The sequence below is a fragment of the Ostrea edulis genome, chromosome 1, assembly GCF_947568905.1.
Source record: "Ostrea edulis chromosome 1, xbOstEdul1.1, whole genome shotgun sequence".
NCBI classification, from domain to species: Eukaryota; Metazoa; Mollusca; class Bivalvia; order Ostreida; family Ostreidae; genus Ostrea; species Ostrea edulis.
Window position 1 is genome coordinate 29,925,226 of NC_079164.1, and position 24,025 is coordinate 29,949,250.

The following is a 24,025-nucleotide window of genomic DNA, read 5'->3' on the forward strand; positions in this document are numbered from 1 at the left end:
TCAAGTTATTAAGCGGACATGTGGTCTACCGACCGACCAACAGGTGCAAAGCTATATGCCCCTCTTCTTTGAAGGGGGCATAATAATTGAAATAGTTTTTAATTAGATTTAGAATACCCCTAGCATCTTACCTTTTTCGTCAGCAAAAAACATGTAGGCTAGTCTGTTTCGGAGACTGTCATGACGTCACAGTGACCTTATTCGTAGCTATATAGGAAAACGATCGGCTGTATATGTCTTGAGCCGTGACAAAATAGAAATGAAGTTTTTTGTCTTCGTGTATGTTGCAGGATAACCTCCTTGTTTGAAATCTAAAAGCTTCGGCCACAATCTTTATCTCCAAAATAAACTTTATAAATTTTAACAATTTCTGGTGCAAAATAACCACGACGGGTCAGGACCACGTTCCCTTCCAGATTGTGATAATTAAAAGGAAAGTGAAACTAACAAATGAATGCACCTTGTAAACGAAAGTGAAACCACATGATCCAAGAAATAAAGATCGCGTTTTGAACGTATTGTATTATTGATTGTATATTGTTGAATGTCCTGCCCGAAAAAAATTGACTTATGAATATGGAGAAGTCATAATTACCGGTGAAGGGCTGCAAATATGCTCGACGTTTAATTACGGCCTTTGAGCAGGGAGGCATCTTTATCGTGCCACACCTGCTGTGGCATCCGAAGTACCATCCCATTTAGTCGACTCTTACGACAACTACGGGGTACTGAAGACCTATTCTAACCCGGATCCCACGGGATTTTATATTTGAAACATTTTGAGACCGAGGAGGTTATTCCAAATCATCAATGAAAGCAAGAATGTTATTTCTATTCAACTACGGCTCAGACATATATAGCCGACTGCTACGAATTAGGTCACCGTGACGCCATGACAGTTTCTGAAACGGACTAGGCTTACATATGTATACCTGTATTTTGCTGATGAAAAAGGTGAGGTGGTAGTGGTATACTACATCTATTTTGAAATTTAGTTTGTTGTTGACGGATTATATCAACTGTTTTGAGTACACAGTCCTACAAAATTAAACATACGTGGAAGAGGGTTCACTTGTCTATGCATCGACATGCGTATCGATCTCGGAACGCAGACGATTGATTTATATTGAATGCCAATTGTTCGTCAGTCATTCATAGATTTGTTTTGCAACATATATTGATTAATTGTTATGATTATAAAAATCGACTTTATTGTTGTACATGTATTAACAAAACATGAAGTGTAAGCGAGATGTGTATCAATTTTCTCATAATCAGTTATTACGTATGAAGGTATATCGCAGAATAATGACTGCGGCATTCCTTTGATCTTTGCAATAACCGCGTGGTAGAATATGAAACTAACCATGAAATATGAATTGTCTACTCTTGATCCAACGGGCCAGATAAACCAATATTTCAATTTGAAAGAACTCCTCGTGCAGTTTAAAATCAAACCATGAACTGATCTTGAATTAGAACATGAAAGACGATGTGATTGCAAAGTGTTTTAGAGAAATATATCAAAATATACTTAGAAACTTCTTCCCAAGTCCTACACGGTTACAAGGAATGTTGAATATATGGTATTGGGTTGAAGTGGCGCCATTAATTTTAGGCTGACAAGAAAACAATGAACTTCAGATTCTGTTAACACTAAGAAAACTGGTTCAATTTCTGTCCATTACCGCTGAACAATTTGATGAATTGTATGCAGAACGTAATTCGATGTAAATTGACAGAAATGTAGAGTTGCCTTACTAATTTGGGCAATGTTTTTAAGTAGATCAAGCTTAACTGAATGAAGTCATCGATTCAATGTCGAGTCTTGTATCAATTTGTTTGGCAAACTTCTCACTGATTTCAGACTTTTATTTAAATTTGGCCAGATAAATGTATAGAAGTCGTGCGAAAATTATTCATCAATTCCACGAGTCATTCTAGATCTACTTTTCTAAAAGTAGTGACATTACTCACAAACCCACGCTGTAGACAAAAACAGATGAAAGAATATCAACTTCTGATGAGCATGCCTGGTTTGTTACAATTGAATTATCCACAAAAATAGATCACAATCTTCTCATTTAGGGCGTTTAAATCGTGGCCTCCATTGCTTCCTTGTGAGAAAAGTTGATGAGAGGAAATTGCTTTGCGACTATGATCAAGCATATCCATCAATCATTCGACAAAGAGGCTCGAGTTCAATATCTGCATATTGAGACTGAGAATGCAATATATGACGATGTTTTTCCTTCCATTGTCAAATCTAACACGACGAGCTATTAAACTAACAAATCAAGATTTTGGTATGCACCGGTTGAAAATTTGAATTGGCAAGCTGTGTGTGCCGTTGTGAAACAAAGTTTCAAAATTTATTCTCTGAGAAAGGGAATCAAACCTAAGTCTTATGATTTGTAATGCTGAATGACCTGTAATGGCTTGAGATAAGAATTTTATTGGTTACAAGTTAATGAGAGATTTTCTGTCCGTTACCTAAATGTTTCCGCTTCTTCTCAGGAGTCGCGTTGTCAGTTTGAAGAAAGCGTATCACAAAGTATTCTTTTGTATAGAAAATTAAATTTTCTTTACATGAAGTGCTGTGAGCACTACCAAATGTAGATGATCCAGAAATTGGTTAATTTAAGGTCGGGTTATTAAACCTAACACATATCTAGGCTACAATACTTTTTCGATATCTTCCCAGAGTAGTAATGCACTTTTCTCAATCATCCCCCCCGGGGGGGGGGGGGGGGGTATGGGTGACGTTACTGTTTGGGTTTGAAGTTTTACAGAGAAATATATATCCATGTAGGAATAATTTGTAAAAAAAATCATTTTCACTGCAATAACATACAAGTACAAATAATACACATAGTTAAAGGTTGTTTGTTTTATGTCCCATTTCATATTGAGACATCGCCAGACGTACATGAAGTTCTGTGCTTAGCGCTCAGGGCCGTAGTACTGAGGGTACTTTATCGTGCCAACACCTGTCGCGACACGGGACCTCCGTTGTAAAGTCATATTCGAAAGACCCGCGATTCTCCCTTCTAAATGCCGAGTGTTTGGCGAAGGAGCAATCACATTGACACGGCCATGACACGAGCGGGGCTCGAACTCACGACCTCCTAGTCACGAAGCAAATGCTCTACCACTGAGCTACCGCGAGCGTTCATAGTTAAAGCATAGTCAAAGGAAGGGTGGGCGATGTATGAACATCGTTGAAAATCTGTTTCTCAAGACCATGAAAATTTATTCATATTTCAAAAGAAGTAATTAGTATTCTCTTTCAGTGTAGATATCATAGCCCCAATTCCGAAATTGGATAGAATAAGGGGATTATAATGCTCAAATCAAGTTCCCCGTCGTCAGAATAGGGCCACATTAGACAAAGTCGCTGTTGAAATTGATTTTACTTCCCATCACGATGTAATCAGGGGCCAAGTGGAGAAACCAACTTCGCACTTGCTAACTATTAGATTGACTAACTAATGTATTGCTGACTACCAGACTTTTCTATAAGATTTCCTGATTAATGTATTGCTAACTACCAGACTTTTCTATTAGATTGACTAACTAATGTATTGCTAACTACCAGACTTTTCTATTAGATTGACTAACTAATGTATTGCTAACTACCAGACTTTTCTATTAGATTGACTAACTAATGCATTGCTAATTAACTATCAGACCTTTCTATAAGATTTCCTGATTAATGTATTGCTAACTACCAGACCTTTCTATTAGACTGACTGACTAATGTATTGCTAACTACCAGACCTTTCTATTAGATTAACGTATGTATTGCTAACTACCTTAATCTCCTATTCGATTTACTTATTGATTCATTGCTAACAGCCTCCTGTCAGACTTACGTTCTAAGTTATTGGCAACTACTCTATCTTCCTTTTAGATTTGCTTGCTAATTCATTGCTAACTGCCTGGAATTTCTGTTAGTTTCACTTTCTAAGTCATTGCCAACTACTTGCTCTTCGTTTCTATAAGATTTACTCACTAATTCATTGCTATATGTATCTGTCAGAGCTTCCTACTAGATTTACTCACTAATTCATTGCTACATCTATTGGTCAGACCCTCGTACTAAATTTACTCACTAATTCATTGCTACATGCATCTGTTGGAGCCTTCTACTAGATTTACTCACTAATTCATTGCTACATGTATCTGTCAGAGACTCCAACTAAATTTGCTGACAAAGCCATAATTTGCTCCATTTTGGACCTGGCAACAGTCAATTGAAAGCACTTCACTTAAAAAAATCTGTCAAGGTTGTGGACCAAAACTCTGTAAAAATGCATCGTGGAAAATATCGAGTTTTCAATCAGCTGTCAAGGGACATAACTGTTGATGCATGTGTGTTTATAACGGGTTAACATTTTAACGAAATAAGTTTTACCAAAACAATAAGCGAGTGTCATTATGGTTGTAGTTTTTATTAATTTTTGTCTCATCATGGTCCTCATGAAACAAAAGTTTGGTGGGGGTGAGTTGGTGAAGTTGTTTTATTTTGAAATATTCATGGATAAGTCTTCAAAGGATCAATAGGTCTGTAATGTAGCAAATACATGAAGTCGTGTGTGTGTAATGTAGATTGAAGAATATCATTCTAGTTCGTTTGTGAAGTGAAGTAGATCAAATACTGTTTTTCAAGATTTTGCACCCATCCCGAGAGGAAACAGAACCCATAAAGTGTTTAAATTTCGAATTAGTATCGGTTGCTAAAATGTAATTTCCTATGATAAGTTTTGTTTTGAAAATGTTTACGATTGAGTTATTATGTTTTGTGTACCACGATTTTGAAAATGTCAAAAGTAAATACAGGGCTCCGATCAATATCAGCCTGCATTATATCTTAACGTTTTACTCTCTTTCTTGCAGAGAAAAATTATCAATTCGTGCGTAAGTAATTTGAATGCTGCAATTCAAGGAACCCCTGTATTTGCTATGTACAGTTGTTTTACGTTTACAATAGCAAGTAGTGTTTCCGTTTTTTGTTTTATTTTCTCACTCCGATTGCACATCTTAACGTTTAACTTGTGTTGCATGGGTGTTGTTTCTGACCAGTACCATCATAGTGCTTGTAATGTGAAAAAAATGTACCATATATACACGAGAATTACATGACTTGTAATACTTCGTGTAATGTAACGATTTGAGAGATGGCACAAAAATGGTGCCTAGTGCAATAATTTCAAATTGACGAGCTTTTCTATGCTCTAAAAATAAGTATCCTCGAACAATCTAAACCACGGGTATAAATCTCTCTCTCCCTCTCTCTTTTTTTCATACTGAGTAAAACAATTCAAAACCTGTATACATCCACATACATCAAATGTTTCTCAGCTGTGTGCAATCTTAAAAAGGCAATGCTTAGTATATTGTATGAAAATGTAGTTGAATTTCGTTCTCACGTTTTGAAAATAGGAGCGTGAAATGAGTGTGGAATTTTCCTACGTTCTAATGTTCTCTCTCATCAAATCGCAGGTATGTGTTCGTCATCGTCAGCTACCTGATTGGGGTCTTCATCTTCGCTACTATTGTCGGTGAGTGGTCATGCTGAGACATTTACCAATCTGATAGAAAATTTGGTAATATGACTCGCGCCTATATTTTATTCACATTCAAATACAGTATAGATTATCATACGTGGTGAAAGACAAAATATATGGTTTCTTTAGAAATATATAACATTGTACCACTTAAAAGTGATTTAAGTGTTAATGGATACCTATATTGGATTCCTTTCAGGACAGGTCGGAAACGTGATAAACAACAGAAATGCAAGCCGCCAAGAATTCGAACGGTTATTGGTGAGTTGTTTGTCATGTGACAATGACGTAAGTCATATCTTTTAATTGATCGTTCAGCATTCGGAATTTGGGTTGTCTTGATGCAGTGATCTTGATGTAGTGCAATTTCGTTTTAGATATTTTGGTTCGCAAAGCATAAAGATTCACAGCATTTCAAAAAAAAACAAAAACAAACAAAAACCACCCAATCAACACTCTCTTTCCCTCTTGAAATATTGTTATAAAGCACAATACTGTTATATTTGGCGTTCCCTTACTATTTTTACAAGAATTGATTGATATCAGAGGAAGAACTTTTGATATGGAAGAAATAATGTTTGAATATCAAAGTAAATATAGACGGTTTCATAACAAGAGGCCCACAGGCTTTATCGGTTACCTGAGTACTAGTTAAAAGCATTATTTACTAATCCCGAGGTCAATGAAATCTAGGGAAAAAAATCCTGTTCTGAATATCTAAGCTGAATTCTAATATTCAGCAACAGTATAAAGCAAACTTCAATGCCCCTCAATGATTAAAGGCTTTACATAATATAAGAAATGTATATGTACATTGTATTAACATTAAGACTAATTTGTGTCCATCCTTGAGTCAAAATCCTGGGGTTGCGAAATTCACCATTTTTGTACACCCTTTTCTGCTAACCCTAAATATGCATTTAAATTTTATACGGTAGCAGGTATCTGTCCTTTAAATGATTATAATAATTTTGGCACCACTCTGAAAACAAATCCTTAACCCCTAGGATCATGAAATTTATGAATTTGGTAAAGGACTACCTACTTCTTCTAAATATCCATTTAGTTTCAATCAATTTAGTATTAATAGCATTAAAGCAGATGTCATTTATATGTTTTACAGATATACACTTTATATTACCAAGTTCTGCCCCACCCTGCAGTCAGAACCTCTACCCCGGGATCCTGAAAGTTTCAATTTTGGTAGAGGCCTTCCTGCTAGCGCTCTATATCACTATGCATTTAGGTTTTTTTTTAAATTGGTCAGTTTTTGCCCCACCCCTAAGGCCCCAGGGGTGCAGGAGTCCTGATTTACAATTTGTATCCCTCTTGTCCCAAAAAATGCCTCATACCAAATTTGAAAAGAATTGGAATAGTAGGTATAAAGAAATTTCTATTGTTCACACATTTAATAACTGACCATTTGGACCAACCCTGATACTAGAATCCCTACCCCTGGGATCATCAAGTTTACAATTTTGGTAAAGGATGACCTGCTCTTTCTAGATATCCATTTAGTTTCAATAGCACTAAACAAGATGTTACCTACGTGTTCTACACATAGACATTGTGTGCCAAGTTGGCCCTGCCCTGGTGTCAGAACCCCTATCCCGAGGATCACGAAAGTTACAATTTTGGTAGAGACCTTCCTGCTCTACGTTACTATTCATTTAGTTGTCCTTACATATGTGCAGTTGTAGAGAAGAATTTTGAAAGTTGGTCAATATTTGGCGGTTTTCGCCCCGCCCCTTAGGTCCAAGAGTCCTGAAATTTACAATTTGAATTTAAATAGTATTTTATTATGATAATTCATAATAGGATTGGACAGCGGGCACTGCCTATATAAGTCCAAATTTACAATTTATGTCCCCCTGTCCCGAAGATGCTTCATATTAAATTTGAAAAGAATTGGAATGGTAGTTATCAAGAAGTTAAAAATTTCTATTGTTTACACATTTAATAACTGACCATTTTGGCCCCACTCTGATACCAAAAACCCCTACCACAGGGATCATGAAATCTACAATTTTGTAAAGGATTACCTGCACTTTCTATATATCCATGTAGTTTCAATTAGTATCAATAAAACTAAAGAGGATGTTTAAGTGTTTTACACTTAAACACTATATACTAAGTTTGGGCCCACCCTGGGGTCAGAACCCCTATCCCGGGGATCATGAAATTTACAATTTATGTAGAGGCCTTCCTGCTCTACATCACTGTGCATTTAGTGTTTCTTACACGTGCGGTTGTAGAGAAGAAGATTTTTGAAAATTGATCAATTTTTGGCAGTTTTTGCCGCGCCCCATAAGGCCCCAGGGGTGTAGGAGTCCTGAAATTTACAATTTATGTCCCAAAAATGCTTCATACTAAATTTGAAAAGAATTGGAATAGTAGGTATCAAGAAGTTAGAAATGTTCAATTGTTAACACAGGACGCACGTCGCCGGACGATAACCAATTACAATAGGTCACCTGTTACTCAGGTGACCTAGAACGTTTTGATACATAAACACATCGAATATTTGATATCAAAATAGGATTTTCTGATATATGTAATCAATGTATCATTTGATAGTCAGAGACATTGTTGTAAAGTGGCCTTTCTCCCCAGATTGACGGTTGATTAATATTCTTTGGTCACTCACGATATTTTGCCAAATTTTGTTTTCCCCTTTTAATGATCAAAATCTAACGTGTTTGAAAGGGCTCAGAAAAATATTAAATTATACATGATCACAAAAGCTCATTTTAGATAGTTTATTATTTATTTTGTAAACAAAGACTGCACTATGCTATTGTTTACGAAGTTTTAATAGGAAATGGATATCGATCTAAGTTTATTATATCTATCACATTTCACGTAATCTTTGAGGAAAATGTGTCATCTAAAAGGTAAAGTTGTGACTGTGCAAAATTAAGATGCTTTAAATTACAAAATTAACATTTCACTGGTTTGTTTGTAAACATTAAAGACTCCAGTCTTTACATACCAAGAGTGAAGGCTAAATATTGCTCTAATCCTGGCATTCAGATGGTCAATTATTAAATGGGTTGTATTTATATTTAACATAAGAAATGAAAAAAATATTTTATTTTAAAAAACGTGAACCCGTCCCTTTAATGAAAGCTCACAAGCTCACGTCTCTACTTATTTTCGACTATCTTGCAATACGTTTTAAAAAAGGGTGACGTCTATCTCGGACTGGGGTAACAGTTATTGAATTAAAGGTACATCAAGCCCGATTTAAAGATGTCTGATCCGGTATCGTTTATGCGTTCTACATGTCTTAGCAGGCAGTTTAGATGTTTTAAATTATTTAGTTATTGTACTATCGCGTCTCTAATCACTCTTGAGTGCGTACAAAAGATGGCTAACTTAGTATCGTTTCTTAGCCCTAATAACCAGTTTCAATATTTTGAAGTATGCAATGATGTAATAAAACAATTTAATACATTTTCATGAAAGAAAATCGAATATAATCCTTGGTGCATTTCATGTTCACTATTTGTAAATAATTCAATGCCATCTCTCTTTAAGTACAAAATGATAAATGTACTGTAACTCGTACCTAATGTTTTATTACTATACCCTCTACATTTGTAGGACGGTGCAAAGTTATACATGCGGATGCACAATGTTCCCCCTGATGTCCAGAAACGTGTTCAGAGATGGTACGATTACGTATGGACAAGGTAAGAAGGTGTTGATGACAGGTGCGCGTACGATCACTCGTGAACAAGGTAAGTACATGTATAATAGTCCATCAGAAGGAATTAACCACAAGTGCTGGTTCAATTGCGAGTGGATAAGTCATGTAGGTATGAACAACAGTAATGATGATAAAAGGTACTCGTATGTTCACTTGTCAACAAAGTACGTCAGTGCAATAGACGAGTCAACACAAGGTGCTCGTTTGATTGCGAGTAAGCAAGGCAAGTGATCAGTACAACAGAAGGGATCAACAAGAGGTGCACGCACACTTATATGTGGACAGGGTACACTGTAGAACAGTATAAAACAACAGCAGTGATCAAAAACAGGTGTTCGTTTTATAACCTGGATCAACAACACGTCCATTTGAATACCTGAAAGAGGTAAGTACACCATTACAACAGTGGACAAGGCACGTACATCAGTACAACAGTAGGATTCGACAACAGATACTCGTTCGTTTACGCTCGGATACTGTAAGTGCATGTAGATTAGTACAACATTCAGAGAGCTATTTTAAACACTCACTCATGTGAAATAAGAAATTTTGGAATTGAGAAGTCTCTGAAGATTGTAAAAAGTCGATTTACTGACATTGTGATGTTCTGCTGGTTATGCTTTAGATTGTCAAACAAAGGGAGATGATTATAATTTGCCCCTTAAAATGCTGAAAATATTGAGTCTGTAGATTTAAGCGACCCCAATCTAAAAATAAATATTATTAGCATGATAAAGTTTTTGGATATTTTACAAGTCATAGTCATGACATTCTAATTGCGCCGTAATTTCTGGAATACTCCAAATATCTGTACAATTTGCCATTTTTCTGCGATATATGTCTTTGAAATTTGTAAATCCGCGTATCACCACCGCCTTTCTCATAACATTGTCACTATATCCATTTCATATATACTTCAAAACCGTGATGTTGAACTCATAACTTGCGATATCAGATACTAATAATGCCGCTGATAAAAACGTATTTTCTATGTATTTTGCAAAAATATGAATCACACAGTTTTTGTGACGATGCATTTTATACTCCGAATCAGCAGAAGTGAAAATGTAATGTTACATCGACCTTCGGTAAACAATAGTACCCCAAGCTTTTAACTTTTTAATGCTATTGATTCTCAAGGGCGAAATTGACAATAACCGTGCCAACTTTGTTTTCAATGTTCAAAAAGCTTCTTTTAAGAAGCAATTTTAAAGATGATTTTTTTTTTTTAGACTTTTCGATGTTACATTCAAGTAATGATCGCTAACCCGGATAAAAGCGAGTATACAGTAAAACACAGTTATAGCGAACCCCAAGATGCAGCGAAAAATAGTTACTATAATCACACTTCGTGTATATCCAATATCATTTTCGTTATCTTATTTTCCTCTCATACGGAAATAAATATCACTTCTCAATAAACGTGAATTCGGTATTCACGTGGAGTTCAGGGTTAGAATAGGTCCTCAGTACCCCTTGCTTGTCGTAAGAGGCGACTAAATGGGGCAGTCCTTCATATGAGACCGCAAAAACCGAGGCCTCGTGTCACAGCAGGTGTGGCACGATAAAGATACCTCCCTGCTCAAAGGTCGAGCATAGCCTAAATTTTGCAGCCCTTCACCGACAATGGTGACGTCTCCATGTGAGTGAAAAATTCTCTCGAGGGACATTAAACAATATACAATTAATCAGTATAAGGTGATCGTTATAAGCATGGTTTACTATATACAATTGCTATTGCACTAGATATGTGTATTTCAGGGGCAGAATGAAAGGATCTGACATCAACTCCCTGGGTTTGTTACCCGATAAGCTAAAAACAGAACTTGCTATTCATGTCAACCTAGAAACCCTTAAAAAGGTAACCGTTCTGAATATTCATTAAAAGGACAGTGTTATTTGAGTATCATTTTTGTAACGAAAATCTTTACCACAGAATGCAGTTTTAGTTGTAGAAATATTTCAACAAATGCTAATATAGTTATTTTCAGTTTCAATTTCATTGTTGATTGTTTGTTTTGCTGTTTTCCGCCACACTTAACAAATTTTCAGTTATCTGGTGGCACCCAGTTTGTTTATTGGTGGAAGAGAGAACCCAGATACAATATACCTGGGAAGAGACATTAAAAACTTATTAAGAATGAAAAAGAAAACAAGGAAAATCCACATGTATAAATCTTTGTTCAATCTGTCGGTCAAAACCTTTAATTTGTTCATAATTTGTTGATAAGTAACAATTTTACACCGATTTGTCTGCTAGTAACAAATCTTGCACGTTGGGTTTAGGTGACAATATTCCAAGAATGCCAGCCCGAATTCTTACACGATCTGGTGCTGAAGATGAAGGCGTACATTTTCACACCAGGAGACCTGATATGTCGCCAGGGTGAGGTGGCAAGGGAAATGTTTATCATTGCAGATGGTTTGGTGGAAATTATCAGGTGCGTCAAAATCAGCAGAACAATTTACACACATCATGAACGTACACCCACTACGCGACTATCACTTATATCTTATGTAAACATCAATTGTGAAATATACTCCTGAAATGCAGCAATTTACACAAATTGTGAACGTACACTCACTACGACGACCACTTATATCTTATGTAAACATCAATTGTGAAATGTACTCCTGAAATGCATTCAAATCGTCAACATCGCCTGTCGATTCATGTCTGACCCTTTCGCGCGCCATAGTCTATACAACCCTGGAACCGTTTTAATATTTTATATTTTCCGTAAAAATAATAAAATAATACTAGTTCCATTCATCCACTATCTGATAACTAGATTTTATTAGAATTGAAAGAGTAAAAGTGACATGAAAGCGAATTTGCTCAGGATATTCTAAGTCTTCGTTTTGTGATGAAAGTTTACCTTTACATGTATGTTATCAGATGTACAAGTCGATGAATCGGGTTTTAAAATACATAAAGGAAAAAGTTGATACTAACAAACATTAAGAAATCCCACTAAGGATACAAAATGGAGAGCAGGACAAACATGGATCCCTGGGAACACCGGAGGTAGGATTAGGTGCCTAAGGAAACACCGGAGGTAGGATTAGGTGCCTAAGGAAACACCGGAGGTAGGATTAGGTGCCTAAGGAAAGTCAGCATCCCTTGTTGACCTTTAACATCCGACGCCAGCCCTATGATCATGTAAACGGAGAAATCCGTGCTCATATTAATATCAAAAGAACGACTAACGATTTCAGACAGATTCGACCTAATGACAGGTTGTATTTACAAATTAGATCTTTATAATCACCATATAACATGCGAAACGAGACTGCTGAATCCCCTGTATCATGCACTTATCAATCAGTGGCCTGACTCAGTTTAAACATTTATCATACGCAGATCACATGTAAAAATCACAATGTTGAATCAAGAATCTTTTTTTGAAATGAAAGATACTAGTATATTCCTTAAAAGTTATTTTACAATTCATGGTAATTTGGATCAGCCAGTATCGCATTCATCATACCTAAAATGACAATCTACGACTAGAAGGGAGATAAATAATTTACATTAGAATTCTGTTGAAGAAAATTCTAAAACCAAAAAGAAATTCAAAGGTTACTGTGCATGATAGATCAATGGTTAAATAGGTGGAGGACCAAACAGAATGCTTGAACAATTTAGAGTCTAGAAAATATGGTACTGAACTAAATCCACAAACTGAAAAGGTCAAAGGACTCAATTGTTGCTGCACAACTGAACAAATTAATGGAAACAATAATCTGATAATGAAAATATGTAAAGAAAAGGAGAATTTCCAGATATAGAGAAAATATACTAAAGATTAAACCTGCACAGAGTATTTATGTCTGATTCGATATGCGAGATCGTGTTTTGTGTATGATGAATTTCTAAACCGAGGCAGGCTGCTGACAAATAAGTTGATGTTACAGAAGTTTCAAAAATCTCGTTTAAAGTCAGCATTTCGAAACTGACATGGTCGTTATGATTACTGTAGTATGCTTTTTGCAAATACCACTGGTCGTTAGGTCGAAAGCTGTCTGACGTGTTTTCTACCAATGGTAATTTCAATTTTAACATAGTGATTTAGATTATGAATGACTCAGTTTTACCTGACCAAGATAAGGATCACGGTGGATGTGGCCGTTCAACAGGGGCTGCTTACTCTTCCTAGACACTTGGTCCTAACTCTAGTATTACCAGATGTCTGTGTTTGTCTTGCTCTCAAGTTTGTACTCTTTATAGGATTTACATCTACGAGGTTGATTACGATTCATTATCTTCACCTTTTTACGTGCATGGAAGATCTAACGACGCATACAACAGAGCTGTAACGAGATACATACACTCAACATAATTTCCCCCCGAAAGTGAACTTTTCTGATCAATCCCTGGTATTTCATTGCCGTTTATTTTTCATACGATCGACTTCTTCAACACAACCACGGCACCATTTTAACCAAACTTCTACAAACGATCATTGGCTGAAGGATTCAATAAATGAATTTTCATGGCCTCTTTCATAGAGAGATTTTCCACCTCTGGTATATCCAGCGGTCCGTGTTTGCCCAAATATATATCTTATAGGAGTCATGAGATTGGTCACCTTTCATAGAGAGATTATTATGAAAAAAGGATGAAGTGTTGAATAATCTTCTAAAGAAACAATAAACAAGAAAAGTCAGCACTTGTACGCATGCTTTTACGCAGAGATATTTGGAAACATTCTTTAAAGCTGTATGACCCGATGTTCATGTATTATTTTTGTACATAATTACTTTAAAGCAGATTAATTACTTTATAAAGTTATTAACTTTCCCTTAATTACATGCTTGAAAACATCTGCATGTAAAATAAAACAGTGCGAATATTATTTAGAAAGTAAATATAGTGGCTATATATAAATCATCCCATAATAGAAGTCTATAAATAGACCCACGCGCGTCAGGGGAATCCCAACATGATGTATTAACTCAAATGCAAATGTCTAATTTTAAGGCTGAAAGAGCGTAAAACAACGAATTACTAAGAGGCATTTGATATTTTTATTTCTATTAAAGTTATGGCACGGTACTGTTATAACAAAATACACAACTTTACACAAATAAGACCACCGATGATATGAAAGTTTGAACTGGTCACGTGACTGTCACTTGAAATGGCAGTGACGCGGTTATTTGTAAACATCGATTTAAAATCAAATTATTTGGGTTAAAACAGGTGAAATAATTTATGATAGGTCGTACAGTCTCATAACTACATACGTTCGATGATTTAATAGCGTTTTTACGAGATGGAAAAAAAAATTGTAATTCGGACCATACAGCTTTAAGAACCACCAGGATAGAAATTGTCCAATCAACATGCAGGCATCGTCGTGTAGATCACTTCTGGTCATCTGAACCAGAACGGGGACACGTTTTACAATTTTGCATCAAAATATGTACGATCTTTATATGAAATATTCTCAAGGGCAAAATCTATTGTTCAAGTGCCTCTATGTAGTGCAAGCTCAAGTTGGTTCAAACCGTGGCCTCCCTTCCCATGCCATAAGAAATTAGAATATTTCCTATAAGAAACCATAAAACTAAAGTCCATTTGGACTGGAGTGTGAATTTTATTTCCGAATTCAATTAGTGACTCGGCGTTCGCGTTCGTGAGCTCGTGCCATGGCCGCGTCAAACTCAAGACGTAAATATAGACTGTGGGTAGTGATTGCTCATTCGCCATACGATCGGCATTCAGAAGTGAGAATCACGGATATGACCTTAAAAATGAAGATCCCGTGTCGCGACAGGCGTTGGCACGTTAAAGAGCCCTCCTGGCTACGGTCGTAAGCGCTAAGCAAATGTCGAAATTTGTAGCTCTTCGAGACGAGACTTCAAGCAACCAATTCATGACTCTGTAGTCAGAACGGAAACACAATAAGAGTTAGAATCTTTATTCCGGTATGGTGTGATTCAGGTGAGACTCGTGGCCCATAAACCTCTCTTAAAAAAACCTTTAATTCCTGCTTTTTCTGGGCCATTGTTGGGGTTATATAAAAGCTTTAAGGCACAGTCTATGTAAGAATCATTCAGAGGGTTATGTATATTGATGAGAAGGCTTCGAAGGAAAATGTTTATTCCAATATGTTTAAGTTTCACAAACGTAACTGTAGTTGTAATAGGGTATTTGCTAAATCGATGAAATGAACCAATAAATCGCATTGTTTCATCGACAAAAAGGGCTTCTGAAGAGCTCTTAATGCAGTATAGAAGGAAAGTTAGTTCCCAATCGTGAGTAGTAACTAGGGTCTTTACTATCCACATGAAATGCACCAATAAATCCTATTGTTACATTGACATAAAGGGCTCCAAATGAACTCTTAATACAGGGTACATAGATTGTTCATTGATTAAATATTGTTTAACGTCCCTCTTGAGAATATTTTACTCATATGGAGACATCACCACTGCCGGTGAAGGGCTGCAAAATGTAGGCCTATGCTCGGAGCTTATGGACTTTGAGCAGGGAGGGATCTTTATCGTGTCACACCTGCTGTGACACGGGGCCTCGGTTTTTGCGGTCTCGTCCGAAGAACCGCCCCATTTAGTCGCCTTCTACGACAAGCAAGGGGTACTGAGGACCTATTCTAACCCGGATCCCCACGGGACTGTTTTTCCCAATGAAATGGACATGGAAAGTTTGTTCCTAATTGTGATTATAGTAGGGTCCTTACCAGATACAAGAGATGTACCAATAAATCTCACTGTTTTATTGATATAAAGGGCTCGTAATGAACTCTTAATGCGGGCTACATAGACGGTATTTTCAAATGATATGCACAAAGACTTTATCTGATGACATATTCTGTCGATAATCTTTTATGAACAATCAGTGAATAAACAAGAAGCTCATGGGTCACATCGCTCACCTGAGTCACCTTGGCCCATATCTAAAGATTTTCCTTCTATATTCGCATGTAAAACTTTTTTTATCCTCTATTGTGGCCCCACCCTACCCCTGAGGGTCATGCTTTCAACAAACTTGAATCTGGACTACGTCATGAAGCTTTCATGTAAATGTGAACTTTTCTGTCCCAGTGGTTCTTGAGAAAAATATTTTTCATGTATATTCGCATGTAAACTAGGATCCCCAGTTGTGGCCGCACCCTACCCCCGGGTGCCATGATTTTAACAAACTTAAATTTGCACTATGTTAGGAAACTGCCACGTAAATTTGAACTTTTCTGGCCCAGTGGTTCTTGAACAGATATTTAAATGACCCCACCTTTGTTGTGATTATTTCCCTTTGAAGGAGGCATGACCCATAATTTGAACAAGCTTGAATTAACTTCATCGAAGGGTGATTTGTACCAAGTTTGATTGAAATTGGCCCAGTGGTTCTGGAGATGTAAAAAATATGAAAAGTTTACAGAGGGATAACGGGTGATCAGAAAAACTCACTTGAGCTTTTAGTTCTGGTGAGCTAAAATGGTTTTCATGTGTACTGGAAGTACAATGAAATATTAGAAATAGTTATTTTGTAGACTCTTTAAGGATGATTAATGTTATTCAATTTATATTGCATGGTTAAATCGACCTTTTTAAACTAAAGATATTGCACACATTTAATGTACCATAAAGAGACATTTCTTTCATATAATTATCTGTCTTACAGTGAGAGTGGAACAGTGCTGACAAAAATGGAAACGGGAGATTTTTTTGGAGAAATCGGAATACTCAATTTAGATGGCGGTATCAACAGGTAAAGAAAACTGATTAAGAAACAGAACAAGATATGAACTGAATCAGATCTTCCCTAAATAGGACAGGGGTTTCGTAGTTATTTATTTTCTTCGTACAGGAGAACTGCTGATGTGAAATCGGTGGGTTATTCGGAACTCTTTGTGCTTTCTCGTGAGGACGTCTTAGAGGCACTCAAAGATCATCCGGAAGCTGAGGTAGGTGACCTTTAATTTCGATTATTTATAGGATAAAATATTCTAATGATCTCTATAATGAATTATCATAATCAAAGGGTGAATCAGATATCAGATAAGCAGATGGAAAGTAAATACCAATCAAACACACGGTACTTTGAAAAAAAAAAAAAACCCGCATCATATATGCATCATTGTAAAATGTTGGAAAACGAAGATTAATTTGAAAATGCAATTTAACTTTAATGGATAGGAATTAAAGTTTTGGGAATATACATGTCGTGTTTTATCATGTGAAGAAAACAGCATAGTAACGGTGTTCAGGTGCAATTTCAGGAGAAGCTAATTTCATACGGTAAACAACGATTAAAGTCATACGGTGGCGGAAAAAATGCACCATTTATAGCATGGTACCTACAAGTAACTGGAATTTCTTCAGGTTGCCCTAGAATTAACGTAGAAATACCCGCACTGTAGAAGATTAACACACAATCTAAAATCGGAAGATTTATATAGCCGCACTACTTGAACACATTAGCCTTTACTCTGAGCACAAATTCTAAGATCATATAATTAATATGTGAAGCTTAATATCCTTACAAGCGTGATATCTATTGACTTTAATGATTATTATTTCTAATCAACATGTAGCACGATATCACCGCATGCACATGCATATTTTGACAGTTACAAACCTAACATGTCAAGATTGTCTGGTTCTAATTTTCTTCATTAGCGAGTTATTCGAGAGTATGGACAACAAAGACTAAAAGAAATAGAAGAGCACCGACAAAAAATGAAATTTTCTGTCGTAGAATTTCAAACAAAATGGTCACCAACCTGTCCTGCCCGCCACTTACGCGGAAGTCCACGTCAACAAACAAATATGATTAAAAACAAGAAAGCACCAGGTATGTGTGTTAACAATGTGTCTAAACGTAAGACTAAAACAAAGAGGTATCTGGGTGCTATGACGGACCTGGCCTTGAAGAGTAGGTCTGTGGACGGTATTGATATGAATCAGACTGACGAGATCGACAGCTGGCCGGTGATTGCCAAGCTACCGCACGGAGAGGTCATAGCAATCAAGGAAAAACATGTGCCACGGAAATTTAGTTTTCCGACCATTATCGAAAAGGCCATGGATGCAAATAAAAAAGGCTTGTTGTTTTTAGAGAAGAACAAGATTTCCGATAGTTCTGGGGAGATAACAAATCGTGTGAATATCAGTTCAATAAACGGTGATTCAGCAAATGAAAGTAGTCCACACCATGGACACTCGGATAAGAAAGATGACTCGAAATGCTTGCTGTCCAGTAACTTAGATCAAAGTCCGACAACATACGACAGACTTACTTCTGACATTACAACAAGAAGGTATAGAATTGATTCAAGTTGTAACTGTGCATGTGCGATGGTCATATCAAAAACTGTAAACAAACTATTATTAGCGACTCTCTTAATTCGCTAATAGCGATGGAAGCAACGTTTGCAATGTGAACTATTTCTTAGTCAGCCACAACGTCTATTAGATAATTTTGGCGTTGGGAACATTGAGCGAAGTTTTCTAATTAAAAAAAGTTTGAAATCTTAGCGCAATATTTTTGGAACAATTTCATTAAACAAGTGTATCATTTATATGAATAGAAATTTTGGACTTTAATCTTTGGCGAAATTTCCTCTTCCGTCGAACAAAAAGCGAACATTTCCATTGAACCAAATATTTTTCATGTATGCATAAATAAAATAACTGGTTCGCTTCGTCAAATATCCCGATAAAGGCGAAGACTGTTCGAAAGTCTCTTCAATTTGAATAATTCCCACACGCGAATAAAAGTTGTTTACAGTACATAAAATATATGTTGTTAGCATTGGTTGTTGTTGATTTGTTTTTTCATTATCTTTACACTTACTGGTTTACTTCTCATTTTCTTTCATATACAGTAAAACACTACTAAAGCGAACACGCTTATGATGAATTACCTGTTAAAGCTGTATGGTCCGAATGACAATATTATTTTCCATCTCGTAAAAACGCTATTAAATCATCGCACGTATGTAGTTATGAGGCTGTATGACATATCATACATTATTTCACCTGTTTTAACCCAAATTATTTGATTTTAAATCGATGTTTACAAATAACCGCGTCAGACTGCCAGTTCAAGTGACAGTCACGTGACCAGTTCAAACTTTCAGATCATCGGTGGTCTTATCTGTGTAAAGCTGTATTTTGTTACAACAGTACCGTGTCACAAGTTTAATAGAAATTAAAATATCATTTACCTCTTATTAATTCGTTGTTTTACGCTCTTTCAGCCTTAAAACTAGACAGTTGCGTATGAGTTAATACATCATGTTGGGATTCCCCTGACGCGCGTGGGTATATTTATAGACGTCTATTATGGGATGATTTATATATGTACCACACATATTTACTTTCTAAATAATATTCTCGCTGTTTTCTTTTACATACAGATGTTTTCAAGCATGTAATTAAGGGAAAGTTAATAACTTTATAAAGTAATTAATCTGCTTTAAAGTAATTATGTACAAAAATAATACACGAACATGGGGTCATACAGCTTTAAAACCTAGATGAAAATAGAAATAATATTCTTTAGTTACAAATAACGAATAACTCATTGAAAATAATAAGTAACGTCCATATCGTTATACAATTTAAGACAATCCTGATGCTTCGCTATATCCGTGTTTTACTGAAAGAATTTATTGACACCTATAATTTTTAAAAACAATTTTGTATGTGTGATGCCCCACCTACAGTTAGATATTGTGACAGCATCCTCATTGCTTTTGACATAGTGGTTTAATTGTCATTAGATACCATTACTTTTATTCAAATTATGATTTACAATCATTAGATCATGTTTATAGATTCTTGAAAAAATAGTTGGAAGTATATAAAGTAGATATAAGTATAAAAAGTAGATATAAGTATATAAAAGATATAAGTATATAAAGTAGATATAAGTATAACGTAGTTATAAGTAGTGTAAAGTATCTTTTTATTTACAATGAAACATAAGCTACATTCTGTAACTGTTAGCCTGTTAAAAGTGAATCACTAGTTAAAGGTTGGCATTAAGGAAGTTGTTATCAAAATCAATTTGAAATAAAGCCATCCATCTTTATTATCCAAAAGCGTGGAAAATAAAAAAATAAGTGTCTTATTTACTAACATATTATACTTTGAATCAGTGTCAATGTAGCGGAACAAGAAACGGTACCTGCGTATGAGGTCAACAGGGATTTGATGCCAGGGGTTTGTAATTGCAAAGATACAACGGAAAAAATTAATGCCACTCTCGTAAGTCCAACGAATGTTTGAACAAATGAAGTCATCATCATTTCATATTCGACAAAATCATTAGCTAGATGCATGCATCTGTTACGTTTTTGTTTTGTTTTTTATACAGGAAAATTTCAGTTCACACTTGATGGATTTAAAGAAACTTATGGAAAAACAAATTAAATTTTTGGAGGATATTACAAAAATCCAAACTAAAGATCATAGACTGGTCGCTGAAAACCACGGTGAAAGTTGTGGTGGACTCGATCAACAAATAATCGATCAAGAAGAAAATAAAAGTGAAAAAAACAACGAAGTGGAAAACCCAAGTGAACGGAACTCTGACGAGAGATCACAGAAAGGAGAGACCGCGAAATCTGAAACCGACACGGAATCGTCAGAAAAAGTGTGTATATTTTATTAAAAATCACAGAAACAGTGTGTATATTTCATTAAAATCACAGAAACAGTGTGTATATTTCATTAATATCGCATTTCCACCACCTGTAATGGGGTGTTAGAAAAGATTAAAACTGTCTTAATATCCTTTTATATATATATATATATACGCCCGTCTTTAGACGAGGCGTATTATGGTCCGTGTTTGCCCAACTCTCTCTTTTGTATTGCATATAGGAGTTATGACATTGATCACTGTTCGTTTTCTTCGCCTTTCATGGTACAGCGATGTTAGTACGTCCGTCCGTCCGTTTGATTTTTTCCCCTTTTGTTTCTAATTTCATTCATCCCGTGGGGATCCGGGTTAGAATAGGTCCTCAGTACCCCTTGCTTGTCGTAGAAGGCGACTAAATGGGGCGGTCCTTCGGATGAGACCGCAAAAACCGAGGTCCCGTTTCACAGCAAGTGTGGCACGATAAAGATCCCTCCCTGCTCGAAGTCCATAAGCTCCGAACATAGGCCTAAATTTGCAGCCCTTCACCGGCAGTGGTGACGTCTCCATATGAGTGAAATGTTCTCGAGAGGGACGTTAAACAATAATCAATCAATCAATCTAATTTGATTTCTCTGTCACATATCAAGCTGAAACTTGCTATGTAGCTTCTTTGTGGATCACTCGAGATCTTGTTGCAATTTTGATCCATTTCGACGTCTCTTGCAGGAGTTTTGTCCCTTTATTTGAAAATTATTGTTACATGGACGGTACATAATTTGTCCGGCTAACTCATCCTACAATTTTCAAGTCTTCTTCTTCTTCTTGTCGTTCGCCTCTACACTTGGATTTCTGCTTCCTCTACGAATCTGGTGGTCTTCTGTAAGTCCTCCACTGTTCCAAATAGCTTTTCCTGGATGGTTGTTGGTAATGGCCATATCCTTTGTCTCAATGCCGGATGGTTCTTGCATGTCTGTAGAATATGTGTTGGACACATTGGGGATGGTACCATTTTCATCACTCTGTTAAGATGTTTGTTTAGTCTATTGTGTCCTGTCCTCAGTCTGAATATGACGGTTTGTTCAGGTCTCGACAGATGGTGGTAACTGTCTTGATGGTTGGATTTTCTGTACAGAGATTTGATTATGGTTTTCATCTCTGCAAGGCAGACTGGGTTTTCCTCCTGTTGTTGTCCAGCACCTTGTTTTGCGAGAATGTCAGCTTGTTCATTACCATAGACTCCACAGTGCGAAGGGATCTATTGTAGCACTGTTATGCGACTTTGAATGTTAAATAGTGCCTGTTCTAGTGATGGTAGCTTGTTGTTTGTCCAATTTTCAAGTGAGGACCATCTTCTTTTATAGAGTGTTTGTATGGACATTGTGCATGTGGCAAAAACTTTGATTTTTCTCAATTTAAAAATATAATAAAATTACAGATTGCTGAACTTAGTCCGTTTTGAGAAAATATTGCAAAGGGAGTACATGATTTGTTCAGTGAACTCCTCCCACAGCTATCAAGTGAGAACCTTCTTGTTTTACAGTGTTTATATAGGTATTGAAGATGGGCATGTGGCAAGGATTTTGATTTTCTTAAATTTTTGAGTAAATTACGGGTTATTGAACTTAGTCAGTTTTGAGGAATTATTACATAGAAAGTGCACGATTTGCCAGTTTTTTCTTCCACGGTTTTCATGTGATGACCTTTGTATTTTACAGAGTATTTGTATGGGTATGGAAGGTGTGAATGTGCCAAGGATTTTGATTTCCTTCAATTTCTGAGAAAATTATAGGTTGTTGAACTTAGTCAGTTTTGAGGAAATATTGCATGGAGAGTACATGATTTGTAATTTATTTATCCTTCTACAGTTTGCAAGTGAGAACCTTATTTTAAAGAATATTTGTATGGGTATGGAAGATATGCATGTGGCAAGGATTTTGATTTTCTTCAATTTCTAAGAAAATTACAGGTTATCAAACTTAGTCAGTTTTGAGGAATTATTACACAGACATCTAGAGCATATGATTTGTCTGTTTTTCCTTCCACAGTTTTCAAGTGAGAACCTTATTTTACAGAGTGTTTATATGGGTATTAAAGGTGTTCATGTGGCAAGGATTTTGATCTTCTTTAATTTTTAAGAAAATTACAGGTTGTTAAACTTAGTCCTTTTTTAAAGGAAATATTCATATTATGCAAAGACGGTATGTCATAGCCTGATACTACCCGAAGCAAAGTGCTATAAATTGTGGATTAAGAAAAACACCCTATGTAATCATTTTCACGGGGGTATTATGTACGGTTTGCAGTACTCCTGTTTCCATGATAATTGTATTGACCGAGATTTTATGAGCAATTCCATAAATATTCCTAATTTTTATTTCAGCAAACTCTTGAAGAGGATATTGTTACAAGTTTATGATTAGAATTTTGTGACAGTTTCCATGACTGAGATTGCACACAAAAACATCTGAATACTGGAGGCCTAAAGACTGTTGTCATTACAATTTTGTTCGTTAAAAAGAGGAATGTGGCACAATAAATATGGTTCATTTTCATGTGGTTCATACCGGTCCTGTTAGTCTAGTGGGTAGGTCACTTACTAGCAAATGTGAGATCCCCAAATTCAATCCCGGCGCCAAGACGTTTCCATTGTAGTGACTATTCCTTCGCCAAGCGACCGGCATAAATACTGAAAAGTCAAAATTGCATACAAAACAAAATATGCGATTCATATAACTTTGATACCATTTGTTTATTTATGTGATAAAAATGTATTTTGTATAAATAAAAATGCAACAAAAGAATTATAAAATTTCACATTTTAAGCAAAGGTGAAGGTGCATTTTGAACAAAAAAAAGTATTTCTCTTCGAGCTGTCAGTAAATATGCACAAGAATTTCAATTTCAAGCAAAGGGTTCTCAATATAGTGTGCTGGTAGTATTTTACAATGTCCAGTTTGCTCCTTAACCTTTGACCATGTGACTCAAAATCAATAGGGTTGATCTACTCAAGATGTACCAGTGTACAAAGTTTGATGTCTGTCAAGCAAAGGGTTCTCTAAACAATGAGTAGTGAGTATATTCCTTTGTCCAGTTTGAACTTTGATCTCAAAACCAATAGGGATCATC

The 24,025-nt window shown here is 36.0% G+C and overlaps 1 protein-coding gene across 1 annotated transcript in view; it reads left to right on the plus strand.

The window, feature by feature from the left end:
- Nucleotides 1–23,691, plus strand: part of LOC125663951 (cyclic nucleotide-gated channel rod photoreceptor subunit alpha-like) — a 53,415-nt gene extending 29,724 nt beyond the window's left edge. Inside the window, exons 3-13 of the mRNA XM_048896401.2 lie at nt 5,506–5,564; nt 5,770–5,831; nt 9,177–9,265; nt 11,044–11,143; nt 11,569–11,723; nt 16,931–17,017; nt 17,117–17,213; nt 17,929–18,569; nt 20,415–20,523; nt 20,633–20,911; nt 23,280–23,691. Of these exons, the coding sequence (XP_048752358.1) occupies nt 5,506–5,564; nt 5,770–5,831; nt 9,177–9,265; nt 11,044–11,143; nt 11,569–11,723; nt 16,931–17,017; nt 17,117–17,213; nt 17,929–18,569; nt 20,415–20,523; nt 20,633–20,911; nt 23,280–23,315 (1,714 nt within the window). The 3' untranslated portion in view covers nt 23,316–23,691. The remainder of the gene's footprint in view (nt 1–5,505; nt 5,565–5,769; nt 5,832–9,176; nt 9,266–11,043; nt 11,144–11,568; nt 11,724–16,930; nt 17,018–17,116; nt 17,214–17,928; nt 18,570–20,414; nt 20,524–20,632; nt 20,912–23,279) is intronic.
- Nucleotides 23,692–24,025: the final 334 nt, after the last annotated feature.